The sequence below is a fragment of the Salvelinus alpinus genome, chromosome 16 (assembly GCF_045679555.1).
Source record: "Salvelinus alpinus chromosome 16, SLU_Salpinus.1, whole genome shotgun sequence".
Lineage (NCBI taxonomy): Eukaryota > Metazoa > Chordata > Actinopteri > Salmoniformes > Salmonidae > Salvelinus > Salvelinus alpinus.
This window is the reverse complement of record NC_092101.1, coordinates 30,108,343-30,125,004: the sequence shown is the minus strand read 5'-3', so window position 1 is coordinate 30,125,004 and position 16,662 is coordinate 30,108,343. Positions and strand designations below refer to the sequence as shown.

The following is a 16,662-nucleotide window of genomic DNA, read 5'->3' as shown; positions in this document are numbered from 1 at the left end:
CCTTAACTAGCCTCTCAAAGCACTTCATGATGACAGAAGTGAGTGCTATGCGGCGATTGTCACTTAGACTGGGATAAGGAGAGATTGAATATGTTTGTAAACACTCCAGCCATCTGGTCTGCGCATGCCCTGAGGACGTGGCTAGGGATGCCGTCTTGGCCGGCAGTCTTGCGAGGGTTAACACGCTTAATTAGGCTCATGGCACTCTGCCAGACCTCTGGTTGAAACGGCTCTCATTCTCTCCCCCTTCACAGTAGAAGCCTCAAACAAGGTTCTAAAGACTGTTTGTTGACATCTAGTGGAAGCCGTAGGAAGTGCAATCGGACCAAATCTACACTATCTTGGATAGGCAAAGAGTTGAAAAACTACGAACCTCAGGTTTCCCACTTCCTGGTTGGATTTTTTCTCAGGTTTTTGCCTGCCATATGAGTTCTGTTATACTCACAGACATTCAAACAGTTTTAGAAACTTAAGAGTGTTTTCTCTCCAATACTACTAATAATATGCATATATTTCCTTCTGGGCCTGAGTAGCAGGAAGTTTACTCTGGGCACCTTATTCATCCAAGCTACTCAATACTGCCCCCCAGCCATAAGAAGTGAAATGTCTTACTGACGTCAGCCACAGAGAACAAGAGCCCACAGTCCTCAGGAGTGAGCCGCATCTGTGGCACTGATTCCCTGCCACATACGTTGTGTCTGAACCATTGAATTGCGACTCCACGTTCTCTCTGTACTTGATTGCCTTACGGAGGGCAAAACTGCGCTGTTTGTATTCAACCATATTCCCAGTCACCTTGCCGTGGTTAAATGCGGTGGTTCGCGTTTTCAGTTTTGCGCGAATGCTGCCATCTATGCACGGTTTTTGGTTTGGCTAGGTTTTAATAGATGAACTCAGTCACCGTGTCAGTGTTATTCTCAGAAGCTACCCGTAACATATCCCAGTCCGCGTGATCAAAACAATCTTGAAGTATGTATTCCGATTGGTCGGACCAGTGTTGAATAGACCTTAGCACGGGTACTTCCTGTTTTGAGTTTCTGCCTGTCGGAAGGGAGGAGTAGAATGGAGTCGTGATCTGATTTGCCGAAGGGGGGCAAGAGAGGGACTTGTAGCCATCCCGGGAAGGGAGACTAACAATGGTCGAGAGTTTTTGAAGGGCGAGTACTAGAGGCAATGTGTTAGAACTTCGGTAGCGGTTTCCTCAAATTTGCTTTTGTTAAAGGCCCCAGCTATAAGAAATGCTCCCTCAGGACATGTGGTTTCCAGTTTTCACAAAATCCAGTGTAGTTCCTTAAGGGGCGTTGTGGTATCGGCTTGAGGGGGAATATACATGGCTGTGACTATAACCAAAGAGAATTCTCTTGGGAGGTAATATGGTCGGTATTTGATTGTGAAGGTCATCCAGCAGGACAACAACCCCAACCACGCATCCAAAAGCACCCAGGAATGGTTCAAGAAGAAGCACTGAACTGTTCTGGAGTGGACAGGGAAGAGTCCAGATATTAGGAACCCCTCAAACATTAAAGAATTAGAGCAGTTGCTGCTGAAGAGTGGGACAAATTACCAGTAGAATGGTGCAGCAAGGTTATTGCTGGCTACAATAAGCATTTTTAAACTGTTATATTGGCCAAAGGCTGTGCAGCCAAGTACTAGCTCTATGGTGCCAATAATTTTGTCCATGCCATTTTGACTAAATAAAGTTAATATTTGTTAAGTTTTACAAAAAGGTATTTGGTTCTGCTGTATTGTCCAATAACAAGGTGTGGACCATATTTGAGAAGAAATAGAGAATTATTTTAAGGTGCAATATTCAGAAATCGCCATTTCAAATCAAATTGTGTTTGTTAAATGCACCGAGTACAACAGTTGTAGAACTTACGAGCCCTTCACCAATGCAGAGATTTACACTTTTTTGACATTTTCCAAATAAACTAAAGGAAAAATTGTAACACAATAAAAATAACAATACTGAGGATATATACAAGGGGTACCGGTATCGAATAGTTTGCGTAATTTCAGTTTGACAAAACAAGCAATGTATAGTGTAGAGAATCATTGTCACATCTAAACTGCTGTGAAATATCACTTTTTTTCTTAAGTTTTTTGAATCTGGTGTACAAAAGTAAAACTTAAGAACAAGAAGCATAGAAATAGTGTGCACTCACATTTTTGTGAATTTGGTCGGGTCACACAAAAAGTTACATATTGCAGCTTTAAGAAAAGTGCAAAGGTGCAAATATATTTGTCCGCAACGGTATGTGAATGCTGATCTCTGATATTTTCTGTCTTGTCATGAAATGTTAGCAAAAAAAGGGGGACCTTTTGACCCTATCCCATCCTCGTCCCCAGGCTCCAAGGACCAGCTGCAGAAGGAAAATGAGGAGCTGAAACAGCAGAGGGAGGAGCTGGAGGTCAGAGTCAGTGCTCTGAAGTCCCAATACGAGGGCCGTCTGAGCCGCCAGGAGAGGGAGCTGCGGGACCTGAGGGAACAGCAGGAGAGACACGGAGAGCAGAGGGATGAGCCTCCTGAACAGGGTCCCAGCAAGGTGAGAGATGGAGGCATATATTTCAATAGAGCACTTGTGCTTTCTACCTGACTAGCCTGGATTGCTATTGATTTTTCCTCTCCTACCTAGGCTCAGGAACAGCAGAGGACCACAGAGCAGCGAGGACCACTGAAGACCACCCCAGCTGCAGACCGGGGCAGGTAAAGTACACACACACACACACACACACACTCTCTCTCTCCCCCGCAAACACACTCACTACACTTGGGTAACTTGTGCAATGATGTTTTCATCTGTATTTCCCCTTCCCCATAGCGCCAGTACCTCTGAGCCTCCTACTGCCAACATCAAGCCCACCCCTCTGGGAGCTCAAGGCCCCAGCAAGCCCCCTGCCATCCCCGGGAACAAGTCCACCCCCCGGGCAAGCATCAGGCCCATGATCACACCCGCCACCGTGCCCACCCCCACCCCTACTGCCACCGTCATGCCCACCACACAGGTGGAGAACCAGGAAGGTGAGTTCTGTGGAACCAATATCACTGTTGGTGTGATGTGAATGTTATAGCATTAATATTTGAGTATTGGTCATTTTTAAAGCGCAGGATGGCTGTCTGAAGGATAGAGAATCAGACCGCAGACATGGTATTTCCATCTCTGAACCGTATTGACCCTGTCACCTGTGACCCCTCCAGCCATGCAGTCATCCGAGGGCCCGCCTGAGCATGTGACTGTTTACGGCAGTGCCAGCGGTTCAGTACGGTCAACCAGCCCTAACGTTCAGACCACCAACCCAATGCTGGTGGTCCAGCAGACCCAGACCCAGACCACAGCCTTCGTCCAACCAACACAGCAACAGAACCTGCCCCACACTGAACCAGCCAATCAGGAGCAGCCCCCGACCCCAGTCATGGAAGCGGCACCCAGTGCGCAAATGGAGAGGCCGTCGACGTCCACAGCTGTGTTTGGGACAGGTGAGCGTCTCGATTAAATCTAACCAGGAGTTTCTATAGATTTGGGGTATAGTAGTGTTGTCTAACTAAGCTTAAGGGTTGACAATGAGTGAAGTTCTCACTGCATTACCACCGGTTCTCTAATATTGAAAGAACTGCATATCTACCAAATTAAGCTAGAATTGTGTATTTTTCAATTCTCCAGTTTCAGCCACCCCAGGAACAGCCTCCATGTCCAAGAGACCTCGTGAGGAGGAGCAGGACAGCTCTATGGTGGCTGACACAGACAACACCCAGGAGGACCCCTCTGAACCCCCCATCCCCAAGAAGCTACGCATCATCCAGAGAGTCGACCCAGAGGAGCCAGAGGCCCAGGAAGAGGTGCTGGCTGAGGGCAGTGCAGAGGGACTGGTGCCTGGAGAGAGCCAGGAAGCCCCAGAGACCAGCCAGGTATGTGTGTACTACCCATCCTCTCGAGAGGCTGATATGGTCTTTCAGTCTGGTTTGTGTGTCTAATCGTGTGTGTGTCAGCAGGTGGTGGAGGAGTACTCAGTACTAGAGGAGGCTGAGGAGGGTACAGCGTCTCAGTCTGTCCCTGTAGAGCTGCTCCTGTCCGAGACCGCATTCATCTCATTTTCATACGACGCCAACGAAGAACCCCCCCAGCACGATGTCATCGTCATAGTGACTGACTCTGAGAGCGAGGACGAGCAGCAGGAGGAGGTGGAGGATGATGAGGAAGAGGAACCGGTACGGACTGAGGGAATCGACTGTTGTCGATTTGAAATATTTTAGTTGCTAGACACTTTAATTGATCCTTCGCTAAGCCTTGGTTACTGTTACAACATTTTCCCGGGAAGCCCAATTCCCTTTTCCAACCACTGGCGAAATCCCCTCACAATGATCTCATAGTGTGTTTTTAATACACAATGAAATTAAACTGACTACCCCTTGCTAATCAGGAGACTCTTGGGTATGTCACGGTGGATTGTCATTGCAATTGCTTCACAGGAACCTGGTAAAATGAATGTTGTTGTGTTGCTAGCCACTGGATGGCTCTGAATGCACTGTCAGCATGCAGTCAGTTGCTATCTAGCACTCTCAAATCGTATCCAGATGTCGACAGCAGATGGGATTTCTATTCATAGCATGGATAACTTAGCTAGCTAACATACATTTAGAAAAAAGCCTAGTTATATTAACTGGCTACTTAGCTAGCTAGCGTTAGCAACGTTGAGTGGTCAATAGAATGAAGGCTACTTAACCAGCTGAGCTAGCAAACAATGTAACACAAGTATAATTTTGTATTCTAAAAATATTCTAACAGGCTCTGCATTTCCGGTTATCACAGTAGCAAGTACCCCTGGTGTAGTGTTAAATTATTTAGCCATTTAAACAATTTGTTTTTGGATGAAAACTCAGTTTTTGTTATGCCCTCAATGGCTTTCATGCATTTCAAATGTGAGCTTGCCTGAGGTGTTTGCTCTCTCGCTGTGATTGGTTGCCCAACATTTGGGGCGGGGCTTAGCGAATGGTCAATTGAACTCCCTCAAATCCTAGCAAAATCTTGCCTAAAATGATCTGAGAGTATATGGCACTTAGAAATCTGTGGAACTCTATTTGAAGGGATGAAAATGTTGATATGCAGCCCATACTCAATGTTAAATTCAACTGACTGTTGATTGAGACCTTTTACATCCTCTCTTTAGGACTATGATGAAGAGGAGGAGGATGACGAGGAGGAGGAAGATGAAGATGATGGAGGGATGGGGGATGAAGGAGAGGAGAGCAATGAAGGGAGCGGAGATGGCAATGAGGCATATGAAGGCGAAGACACAGAGGTAAGATCCACACACACACACACACACGCGCACGGTTACAAACTTAATGATGTCATATCCAGCATGTGTTTTGTAATTCCACTCTCATTTCCTGTCTTGCACCCACTCCCTAATTCTTTCCAACTGTCACTTCTCTCTGATGTTACAGCCAGGCAATGTTGTAACCAAAGTTGTGTGCACATGCACTTTTTTCTGTGTGACGAATTGGTGCCTCACCAGTGCTCTTGCTACACTCTGCTACCTCATGTCTGTGTTGTGATCTAGAGTGACGGTGTGTGTGGGAACTGAAGGTCCTGGAGGGTTGGCAAGGGAGAAGGGTGGGTGGAGGGTGGGGGCTTTGTGGTCAGGGTGTGGGTGCAGAAGAAAGCGGGGCACACCCTCTGTCTAGCTAGCTGTAAAGTTACTAGACCTCTAAGGGAATGCCTGTACAAGGGAAATTAATCATAATCAGCATGTGCGGCTTACCACAACAACACTGCAGGGCAGTAGATAGTGCGTGGGAAACATCCTGTAACATCCCCTCTTTGCTCGTCTTCTCTCTCTCCCACTGTGTGCCTCCCTCCCTCCCAGGGTCCTGATGGGACGGATCCAGGCACGGAGACGGAGGAGAGTCTAGGAGCATCTGACTCCACCCAGCGCCCGGCTGACTCCCAGACACACAGCTGTAAGACGATGGAAACTATGTCACACACTTGTCTCCACAGTCAGTTAGACATCTGACACTTTTGAGTGACAGAGAGATGTAATATGTTGGTGTCTGTCTGGATTGAGAGATACATTTTAGTCACTCTGTTGGTAGATTAACCAAGCCAGTAGATTCAACATGTCGGAAACTGATAGACATGAGCCTATTTTACAATATTATTGGGGTATCTGTTAGTTCAACAGACAATGATGTAACAAGGAAAGGTGACGCGAACTGCGTCTGTCTGGAGAGATTACGTTTGTGTTGTGATTTTGATGTAGGAACTCTGTCAAACTAAACCACAGTGTCGTCTCCTGTTCTGTCAGTCGAGGGCAGCAGCAGTATGGAAGCCTTCTCAAGCGACCCAACCAGCTCTGCTCCCAGAATGCACCAGTCTCCACGGAGAGCACCCCACCCGCTGCCCCCCCGCCTCAACATCACCCAGGAACGGGGACCCCCCGCTCAGGTACAGGTTTGTGCTTATGACTCAATATAGCCAGTTACACTGTGTGTGTCTGTGCTTAGACAATTGTATTGCTGTTTTTGTGGTATGGTTACATCTGTGTAGTACCGAGTTGTGTGTGTGTGCCTTACAGCACCCCATGCGTCGCCAGTCGGTAGGCAGAGTCCCTCAGCTCACCCCTGGGATGGCCAGTGGCGGAGTAAGTCACAATATTGGAGTAAGTCACAATATGGGAACAGGTAGCATGCTACCTCGTGAAAACATCCTTCAACTTCCTTTAAACTGCCCCTCAGACATATAAAATGGTATACATGAGTTTATCTGTTTAAGTAGAACATTTCGCGCTATCCTTTTAAACTGCAACTCATGTGTTCTGTTGTCAGTGTTTGTATAATATCGATCCTGGATGATATTTCAGTTCACCGATTTTATTATCGGCTGATGTTGTCCTTTTTAGCGCTATATCGGTATCGGACGATAATTCTACCGATAACCGATATTTAATAAATAGAATGGGGGGAAAAGGGAATCTCAATCTGAAATGTGGCCATTCTCATGTGTCATTGTCATAATCTAATAAATCACCATTTGAAGAATATTTCTTTGACAATTCTTCTTTTGTATGGCAATTTAGGACAATTCGATGTGTAAAAATATAACTTTCATTTACCCGCTGTAAAACAGTATATCGGCAGATGTATCGGTGAGTTTTGTCCCCCGCAAAAAACGGTATCGGACCCAAAAATAAATTTCAGTCAGGCTCTAGTATAATGTTCTTTCCTCCGACTTCCTACAGCAGCACTTCTTTGACGATGATGACAGGATGGTTCCCAGTACTCCTACTCTGGTGGCGCCACACCGCTCTGACAGCTTTGCGGAAGCTATCCAGTGAGAAACACACACATCAGCAGCTAAACACCACTAGTAAAGTCCCCATAGGAACCCCATAGTACTTCTAACTTCTTCTCGCTCTCTATGGTCCAGTTCTCCCCAGGTGGCTGGTGTACCCCGTTTCAGGTTCGGCACCCCAGAGGACCTGATGCCCCAGACCACCACCTCCCACTCTGACCTGGGACATCTGGCATCACAAGGAGGTACTGGACTGTACTTAGGCACACCTCATCCCTTTTCTATTTCTCCATACTCTACCATTGAGACACCCCCACGCTCTCTGTCCTCATACACACCACTGAGATCAACATGTTAGTTATATTCTCCTCACTGTTTTTCTCAGATACCTTTTAGAGACATTTGATTAGGAGAGATCTTACTTTTGCCATGTCCATCTCTCTTTGGTGAAGTCAAGTGTGTGTGTGTATGTTGTAGGTCTTGGGATGTATGATAGTCCTCTGTTCCTGCCTGGTCATGAGGATGAGTCTGGGGGCCTCAGCGTTCCCACCACACCCCTGCAGGTGGCTGCACCAGGTACAGTACACACACACTAGGGTGACCACATGTCCCTGGATTGTGCGGGACAGTACTGCATTTTGGCCCTTTTGTCCTTCAAACAATCATGTCCTGAATTTTTTTTACATTTTATTTTAACAAAACAGAAATAACGAAAAGCAAAACATACAATAATCCCGACCCTCGCCCATGATTGGAGGACCTCAGACATTTACACTGTATATTTGCCAATATACTTATTCCACCCTTCAGATAGCCACAGATAAACCAATTTTTCCCAATAAATCACAATTCTACCATTTCCTCTTGCAATGCATCCCTCCATTCTCCCATGGTGTCACAATAGGGACTTGATCCTCCCCCATCTGCAACATTTCTGCTGAAATTCCCCCCCCCACTTTTTTTTTTTTTTTTTTTTACCCAAGTGCACAATGTTTCCTGTTGACTGACTGGTCTTCAAAGTCCCCCAGCAATACAGTTTGCAGGTCCAACCACACCTATATATTATGTCATAATAAGCATTACTGGACCTGACTCCAAAAACAAGCCACCAATGGACAGTACCAAAAGAGATGCTCTGTTGATTCTGTTTCCGCATGGCAGTCTGCACCGGTCTGACTGTTGAATACCCCGTATACTGAGCATTGTTTTTGTAGTGAGAATTTTAGATAATAGCTTTAATTGAAAATAACGAATTGATGCATCAGTTGTATTGTATATCAGTTCATAAACCCGATGGTATTGGGACATTGAAAATCTGTTCCCAACTATCTTGAATTTTGTGAGGCATAGTTGTCAACCCTCTTGACTGTTAGTGAAACTAATACATTTTACGATTTATATTAGTAATTTTCAGCCATTTATGTTTGTTTTTTTGGTGGATGACAAACTAATTCATTTCCTTCTCTTTTAAGTAATTGCCTTTTCCATTTTTGTGGCAGAGCTGCAATGAGTTGGTTATTTTGTATTGAGCATACAGTACATCTCCTTAAGTGGTTGTATGACACAATTCTTCCGGCATTGTTTACAATGTCCTGTATTTAATCAACAAATTCAAACTGCACTAATTTATGGGGGGGGGAGTTGGTTTGTCAAGTGTTTGTCACATTCCAACCTGTCTCTTGTGGTCAATGAATATATACACTACCGTTCAAAAGTTTGGGGCCACTTAGAAATGTCCTTGTTTTTGAAAGGAAAGCACTTATTTTTGTCCATTTTAAAATAACATTTATCAGAAATACAGTGTAGACATTGTTAATGTTATAAATGACTATTGTAGCTGGAAACTGCAGATTTTTTATGGAATATCTACATAGGTGTACAGGGGCCCATTTATCAGCAACCATCACTCCTGTGTTCCAATAGCACGTTGTGTTATTAGTTGAGTATCTGGAGCATCAGCATTTGTGGGTCCGATTTACAGGCTCAAAATGGCCAGAAACAAATAACTTTCTTCTGAAACTCGTCAGTCTATTCTTGTTCTGAGAAATGATGGCTATTCCATGCGAGAAATTGCAAAGAAACTGAAGATCTCGTACAACACTGTGCACTACTCCCTTTACAGAACAGAGCAAACTGACTAACCAGAATAGAAAGGGGAGTGGGAGGCCCCAGTGCACAACTGAGCAAGACGACAAGTACATTAGTGTCTAGTTTGAGAAACAGACGCCTCACAAGTCCTCAACTGGCAGCTTCAGTAAATAGTACCTGCAAAATGCTAGTCTCAACTTCAACAGTGAAGAGGCGACTCCGGGATGCTGGCCTAGTCTAAAGTAGGCCAGTTGTATTGCTTCTTTAATCAGGACAACTGTCTTCAGCTGTGCTAACATAATTGCGAAAGGTTTTTCTAATGATCAATTAGCCTTTTTAAAATGATAAACTTGGATTAGCGGACACAGGAGTGATGGTTTCTGATAATGGGCCTCTATACACCTCCGTAGACATTCCATTAAAAATCTGCCGTTTCCAGCTACAATAGTCATTTACAACATCAACAATGTCTACACTGTATTTCTGATCAATTTGATGTATTAAAATGGACAAGAAATTTGCTTTTCTTTCACAACGACTTTTCTAAGTGGCACATTTGGGCAGTCTTGACACAACATTTTGAACAGAAATGCAATGGTTCATTGGACCAGTCTAAAACTTTGCACATACACTGCTGCCATCTAGTGGCCAAAATCTAAATTCCACCTGGGCTGGAATAATACATTATGGCCTTTCTCTTGCATTTCAAAGATGGTATAAAAAAATAAATACAAAAGAACGGTTGTTTTTTCTTTGTATTATCTTTTACCAGATCTATTGTTATATTCTCCTACATTCCTTTCACATTTCCACAAACTTAAGTGTTTCCTTTCAAATGGTACCAAGAATATGCATTTCCTTGCTTCAGCGCCTGAGCTACAGGCAGTTAGATTTGGGTATGTCATTTTAGGCGAAAATTGAAAAAAAGTTGTGCCTTGTTTAAAAGTGAATTTGTGGGATATCTTTCCTTAATGTGTTTGAGCCAATCAGTTGTGATGTGACAAGGTAGGGGTGGTATACAGAAGATAACCTTATTTGGTAAAAGACCAAGTCCATATTATAGCGAGAACAGCTCTAATAAGCAAAGAGAAATGACAGTCCATTACTTTTAAGACATGGTCAGTCAATCTGGAAAATGTCAAGAACTTTTAACGTTTCTTAAGTGCAGTCGCAAAAATCATCAAACGCTATGATGAAACTGGCGTTCATGAGGACCGCCACAGGAACGGAAGACCCGGAGTTACCTCTGCTGAAGAGGATAAATTCATTAGAGTTAACTGCACCTCAGATTGCAGCCCAAATAAATGTTTCACAGTGTTCAAGTAACACACATCTCAACATAAACTCTGGATAAGCGTCTGCTAATTCTCTCCCCTTCCCTCCAGTGTCCATATTTGCAGAGGTCCCGCCATCTGACAGCACGGAACATGCCTCTCAGTCTGTTCCCATGGTAACCACCTCAACCCCAGGCTTAGTGGTGGCCGAAGGACCAAGTCCAGGGGACGAGAGGGATGATGTCTTCATGGCGCCTGGGGGAGACCTGTGAGACCACCTTGCTTACTCTATGAAATTCATCAAAAGTAAAGCTTCAAATTGTATAGCTGACTGAACTTGAACCGCAACAGTAATAATAGTGTGATCCTCCATAGTGAATGACCTGTGTGTGTTGTGTATGTGTCCAGTGTGGAGGTGTCTCTGGAACCTGTAATGTCTCGGGCGGGGGAGATAGAGGAACCTGCCCAGGTCTCAGACGACTGCGGCCTGCCTTCTACCAGCCAGGAACTCTCCTCCAGCTCTCCAGGTACTGACCCCAACTCTCTACAGTACCAGACCCGCCAACATGCACACATTTTGCGTACCAACTACGCAATTCTCTGTCCGTGTATGCAGGTACGAGATCCGAGTTAAAAGTAAGCAGAAATGAATAGGGCCTGTTTATTTACTTATAATTTTTTTTTTTTTTTTTTTAATCAAAATAAATCCACTGAGTAAATCTAACATCCCGATTTCCCGAGCTGCAACACACAGACATGTACTGAGTTTGTGTAAATGGACATGGAGATTAATACATCATTATTGGACGTAGCTACCCCCTTGTCTGCCCCTCTTGTTTGTTGTGATGCTGAGTTTGCCGACTGTCAGCTGTACGTAAACACATGAACAAATCCCTTTTCGACTCCGTGTGTTGTGGAAAGGTAAACACTAATTGTTTCAAGCTAACGTTAGCGAACATAAGATGGACATTCGGTGGGCTCTAAAGTGCCAGCAGTTCACTCACGTTTGCTAGTGAAAGAAATTAAATGCGTATACGAGAAATAACTGGTTGCATTTGTGCGAGTGTGATATACTGTAACGACCCTTGCATCCACGACAGTGCGTGTGCTTGGCCGGTGAGCGCGTTCCTGTAAGACGTAGAGTCGCAAGCTAGCGCGAGGACGCGCTCTTTGAAAGGAGGGAGTAGTGTAACGACCCTGGGTTTATAAGCGTGGAAATCGACTGCCGCACGAGCATGCTTTTGCGGTACAGTCGATAGTGCGCCGGACCTCGGGCTAGAAGGTCGAGGCCTTTGTGGCCTGTTTCATTACAATACTTTTAATTCTGCATCCCATTAGTTGTATTTTCCACATAACATTACGAGGATCATGCAACCTGATTAACTGTAATTATGATCCACGTCACACAAAACATTACAAAAGATGCATCTCAACATCTTGGCCTTAAATGGAGTCGGGAGTTTAGAAGACTGCACAATGAAAAATGGACGCGTGTCCGGTATTAGCTATAGAGGCAATGCTTCTAAAATGCCTTTGCACTAGAGTTGAGAATTTTAAAATGTTGAAAATCTGAAATTATGTATGCGCTGAAGAAATGCAATAGGCTGAAACAGCGGACTCTTCTAGTGAACAGCGTTCAGATTCCCTTTGTGGTAGCCTAGCGAACAGCGTTCAGATTCCCTTTGTGGTAGCCTAGCGAACAGAGTTCAGATTCCCTTTGTGGTAGCCTACTGAACAGAGTTCAGATTCCCTTTGTGGTAGCCTACTGAACAGAGTTCAGATTCCCTTTGTGGTAGCCTACTGAACAGCGTTCAGATTCCCTTTGTGGTAGCCTACTGAACAGCGTTCAGATTCCCTTTGTGGTAGCCTACTGAACAGCGTTCAGATTCCCTTTGTGGTAGCCTACTGAACAGCGTTCAGATTCCCTTTGTGGTAGCCTACTGAACAGCGTTCAGATTCCCTTTGTGGTAGCCTACTGAACAGCGTTCAGATTCCCTTTGTGGTAGCCTACTGAACAGCGTTCAGATTCCCTTTGTGGTAGCCTACTGAACAGCGTTCAGATTCCCTTTGTGGTAGCCTACTGAACAGCGTTCAGATTCCCTTTGTGGTAGCCTAGCGAACAGCGTTCAGATTCCCTTTGTGGTAGCCTAGCGAACAGCGTTCAGATTCCCTTTGTGGTAGCCTACTGAACAGCGTTCAGATTCCCTTTGTGGTAGCCTACTGAACAGCGTTCAGATTCCCTTTGTGGTAGCCTACTTAACAGCGTTCAGATTCCCTTTGTGGTAGCCTACTGAACAGCGTTCAGATTCCCTTTGTGGTAGCCTACTGAACAGCGTTCAGATTCCCTTTGTGGTAGCCTACTGAACAGCGTTCAGATTCCCTTTGTGGTAGCCTACTGAACAGCGTTCAGATTCCCTTTGTGGTAGCCTACTGAACAGCGTTCAGATTCCCTTTGTGGTAGCCTAGCGAACAGCGTTCAGATTCCCTTTGTGGTAGCCTAGCGAACAGCGTTCAGATTCCCTTTGTGGTAGCCTAGCGAACAGCGTTCAGATTCCCTTTGTGGTAGCCTACTGAACAGCGTTCAGATTCCCTTTGTGGTAGCCTACTGAACAGCGTTCAGATTCCCTTTGTGGTAGCCTACTGAACAGCGTTCAGATTCCCTTTGTGGTAGCCTACTGAACAGCGTTCAGATTCCCTTTGTGGTAGCCTACTGAACAGCGTTCAGATTCCCTTTGTGGTAGCCTAGCGAACAGCGTTCAGATTCCCTTTGTGGTAGCCTACTGAACAGCGTTCAGATTCCCTTTGTGGTAGCCTAGCGAACAGCGTTCAGATTCCCTTTGTGGTAGCCTAGCGAACAGCGTTCAGATTCCCTTTGTGGTAGCCTACTGAACAGCGTTCAGATTCCCTTTGTGGTAGCCTAGCGAACAGCGTTCAGATTCCCTTTGTGGTAGCCTACTGAACAGCGTTCAGATTCCCTTTGTGGTAGCCTACTGAACAGCGTTCAGATTCCCTTTGTGGTAGCCTAGCGAACAGCATTCAGATTCCCTTTGTGGTAGCCTACTGAACAGCATTCAGATTCCCTTTGTGGTAGCCTACTGAACAGCGTTCAGACTCCCTTTGTGGTAGCCTACTGAACAGCGTTCAGACTCCCTTTGTGGTAGCCTACTGAACAGCGTTCAGACTCCCTTTGTGGTAGCCTACTGAACAGCGTTCAGATTCCCTTTGTGGTAGCCTAGCGAACAGCGTTCAGATTCCCTTTGTGGTAGCCTAGCGAACAGCGTTCAGATTCCCTTTGTGGTAGCCTACTGAACAGCGTTCAGATTCCCTTTGTGGTAGCCTACTGAACAGCGTTCAGATTCCCTTTGTGGTAGCCTACTTAACAGCGTTCAGATTCCCTTTGTGGTAGCCTACTGAACAGCGTTCAGATTCCCTTTGTGGTAGCCTACTGAACAGCGTTCAGATTCCCTTTGTGGTAGCCTACTGAACAGCGTTCAGATTCCCTTTGTGGTAGCCTAGCGAACAGCATTCAGATTCCCTTTGTGGTAGCCTAGCGAACAGCGTTCAGATTCCCTTTGTGGTAGCCTACTGAACAGCGTTCAGATTCCCTTTGTGGTAGCCTACTGAACAGCGTTCAGATTCCCTTTGTGGTAGCCTACTGAACAGCGTTCAGATTCCCTTTGTGGTAGCCTACTGAACAGCGTTCAGATTCCCTTTGTGGTAGCCTAGCGAACAGCGTTCAGATTCCCTTTGTGGTAGCCTACTGAACAGCGTTCAGATTCCCTTTGTGGTAGCCTAGCGAACAGCGTTCAGATTCCCTTTGTGGTAGCCTAGCGAACAGCGTTCAGATTCCCTTTGTGGTAGCCTACTGAACAGCGTTCAGATTCCCTTTGTGGTAGCCTAGCGAACAGCGTTCAGATTCCCTTTGTGGTAGCCTACTGAACAGCGTTCAGATTCCCTTTGTGGTAGCCTACTGAACAGCGTTCAGATTCCCTTTGTGGTAGCCTAGCGAACAGCATTCAGATTCCCTTTGTGGTAGCCTACTGAACAGCATTCAGATTCCCTTTGTGGTAGCCTACTGAACAGCATTCAGACTCCCTTTGTGGTAGCCTACTGAACAGCATTCAGACTCCCTTTGTGGTAGCCTACTGAACAGCGTTCAGATTCCCTTTGTGGTAGCCTAGCGAACAGCGTTCAGATTCCCTTTGTGGTAGCCTAGCGAACAGCGTTCAGATTCCCTTTGTGGTAGCCTACTGAACAGCGTTCAGATTCCCTTTGTGGTAGCCTACTGAACAGCGTTCAGATTCCCTTTGTGGTAGCCTACTGAACAGCGTTCAGATTCCCTTTGTGGTAGCCTACTTAACAGCGTTCAGATTCCCTTTGTGGTAGCCTACTGAACAGCGTTCAGATTCCCTTTGTGGTAGCCTACTGAACAGCGTTCAGATTCCCTTTGTGGTAGCCTACTGAACAGCGTTCAGATTCCCTTTGTGGTAGCCTAGCGAACAGCGTTCAGATTCCCTTTGTGGTAGCCTAGCGAACAGCGTTCAGATTCCCTTTGTGGTAGCCTACTGAACAGCGTTCAGATTCCCTTTGTGGTAGCCTACTGAACAGCGTTCAGATTCCCTTTGTGGTAGCCTACTGAACAGCGTTCAGATTCCCTTTGTGGTAGCCTACTGAACAGCGTTCAGATTCCCTTTGTGGTAGCCTAGCGAACAGCGTTCAGATTCCCTTTGTGGTAGCCTACTGAACAGCGTTCAGATTCCCTTTGTGGTAGCCTAGCGAACAGCGTTCAGATTCCCTTTGTGGTAGCCTAGCGAACAGCGTTCAGATTCCCTTTGTGGTAGCCTACTGAACAGCGTTCAGATTCCCTTTGTGGTAGCCTACTGAACAGCGTTCAGATTCCCTTTGTGGTAGCCTACTGAACAGCGTTCAGATTCCCTTTGTGGTAGCCTAGCGAACAGCATTCAGATTCCCTTTGTGGTAGCCTACTGAACAGCATTCAGATTCCCTTTGTGGTAGCCTACTGAACAGCATTCAGACTCCCTTTGTGGTAGCCTACTGAACAGCATTCAGACTCCCTTTGTGGTAGCCTACTTAAGCTTTGTGTAGCCAGTTTGCGGTCTGTGTCGATGCAATAATTAGTTTTTTTCTTTCAAAATGATTTCGCTTTTAGTGTTGATTAGGAACCGTGTCTAAAAAGCCAATACTTGTGAGCTGGCCCTAGTGATTGGCCCTGTTTGAGGGGTGACAAGCATTCCTCTACTATAGAGACTAAACTTGGGGGCATGTGCTAAGAAAGACGTTATAGATAATTATCTCCATTCTACACTGTACATGTAATCTCCAAGAATAAAGGCCCTTTGTGTTCTTTCTAATTACATCTTGTTAGTGACTTTTACCATGTGTAAATGGAATGCTGTCAGAAATTATTCCATCCTTTTATAGACTTGATTTGGTACATTTCTATAATTGCGATCAGACTCGCAAACAGCACACGAGTTGAATCTCCAATTTGCTGTGCGCGTTTGGTACTCTAAAAAGTTGGACAGGGTTGACAGGTCTGCAGTACTCTAACCTCTAACCTATGGACCCCTTATCCACTAGCTAACCCTCAATACCTTACCCTACCCAAGCCAAGAGGCCTACTCTATACCCTTACCAATACCCCTCCATTCATACTGGTTGTTGGAATTGTATTTTGTCTACATTCTAGTAGTGAGATTCCTCTAAAATTTGAGTATTAATACTGGTTTTATAGGAGCTTGGCTCTGACCTCGGAATGTTTCATTAAATGGTCCATTGTCTATGACTAGTAGGTCGTATTGCTTTCTCAGTTTTGGCTGTAGTAGCACCCAGTGTTAGAATGAGTGTAACTGCTCCCTTTGTCTCTCTGCCTTAGACACTAGTAGGACTCAGCCCAAACCCTCTAGACCAGGACACAGCCGACAGCTCCAACGCTGGACAGAGAACCGCATGAGGAGAGGTGAGAGAACAGACAATTATACTGT

At 45.4% G+C, this 16,662-nt stretch overlaps 1 protein-coding gene across 14 annotated transcripts in view; it reads left to right on the top strand.

Moving 5' to 3' along the window:
- LOC139541330 (nucleoprotein TPR-like) overlaps positions 1 to 16,662 on the top strand; it is a 77,022-nt gene that overhangs the window by 37,699 nt on the left and 22,661 nt on the right. For 2 of the 14 annotated variants that reach the window (XR_011668331.1, XM_071345861.1), the window contains exons 33-48: positions 2,350 to 2,546; positions 2,637 to 2,707; positions 2,823 to 3,022; positions 3,200 to 3,478; positions 3,663 to 3,907; positions 3,989 to 4,207; positions 5,167 to 5,298; positions 5,869 to 5,962; positions 6,289 to 6,455; positions 6,580 to 6,663; positions 7,243 to 7,334; positions 7,431 to 7,540; positions 7,773 to 7,871; positions 10,769 to 10,925; positions 11,066 to 11,184; positions 16,554 to 16,637. Coding sequence is in view for 13 of the 14 variants with exons in the window: in XM_071345861.1 (XP_071201962.1) it covers positions 2,350 to 2,546; positions 2,637 to 2,707; positions 2,823 to 3,022; positions 3,200 to 3,478; positions 3,663 to 3,907; positions 3,989 to 4,207; positions 5,167 to 5,298; positions 5,869 to 5,962; positions 6,289 to 6,455; positions 6,580 to 6,663; positions 7,243 to 7,334; positions 7,431 to 7,540; positions 7,773 to 7,871; positions 10,769 to 10,925; positions 11,066 to 11,184; positions 16,554 to 16,637 (2,349 nt within the window). In the remaining variant the exon portion in view is untranslated. Of the gene's footprint in view, positions 1 to 2,349; positions 2,547 to 2,636; positions 2,708 to 2,822; positions 3,023 to 3,199; positions 3,479 to 3,662; positions 3,908 to 3,988; positions 4,208 to 5,166; positions 5,299 to 5,868; positions 5,963 to 6,288; positions 6,456 to 6,579; positions 6,664 to 7,242; positions 7,335 to 7,430; positions 7,541 to 7,772; positions 7,872 to 10,768; positions 10,964 to 11,065; positions 11,185 to 16,553; positions 16,638 to 16,662 lie in introns of those variants that run through there. The other 12 variants (XM_071345862.1, XM_071345872.1, XM_071345871.1 and 9 more) reach the window with 12 other exon arrangements.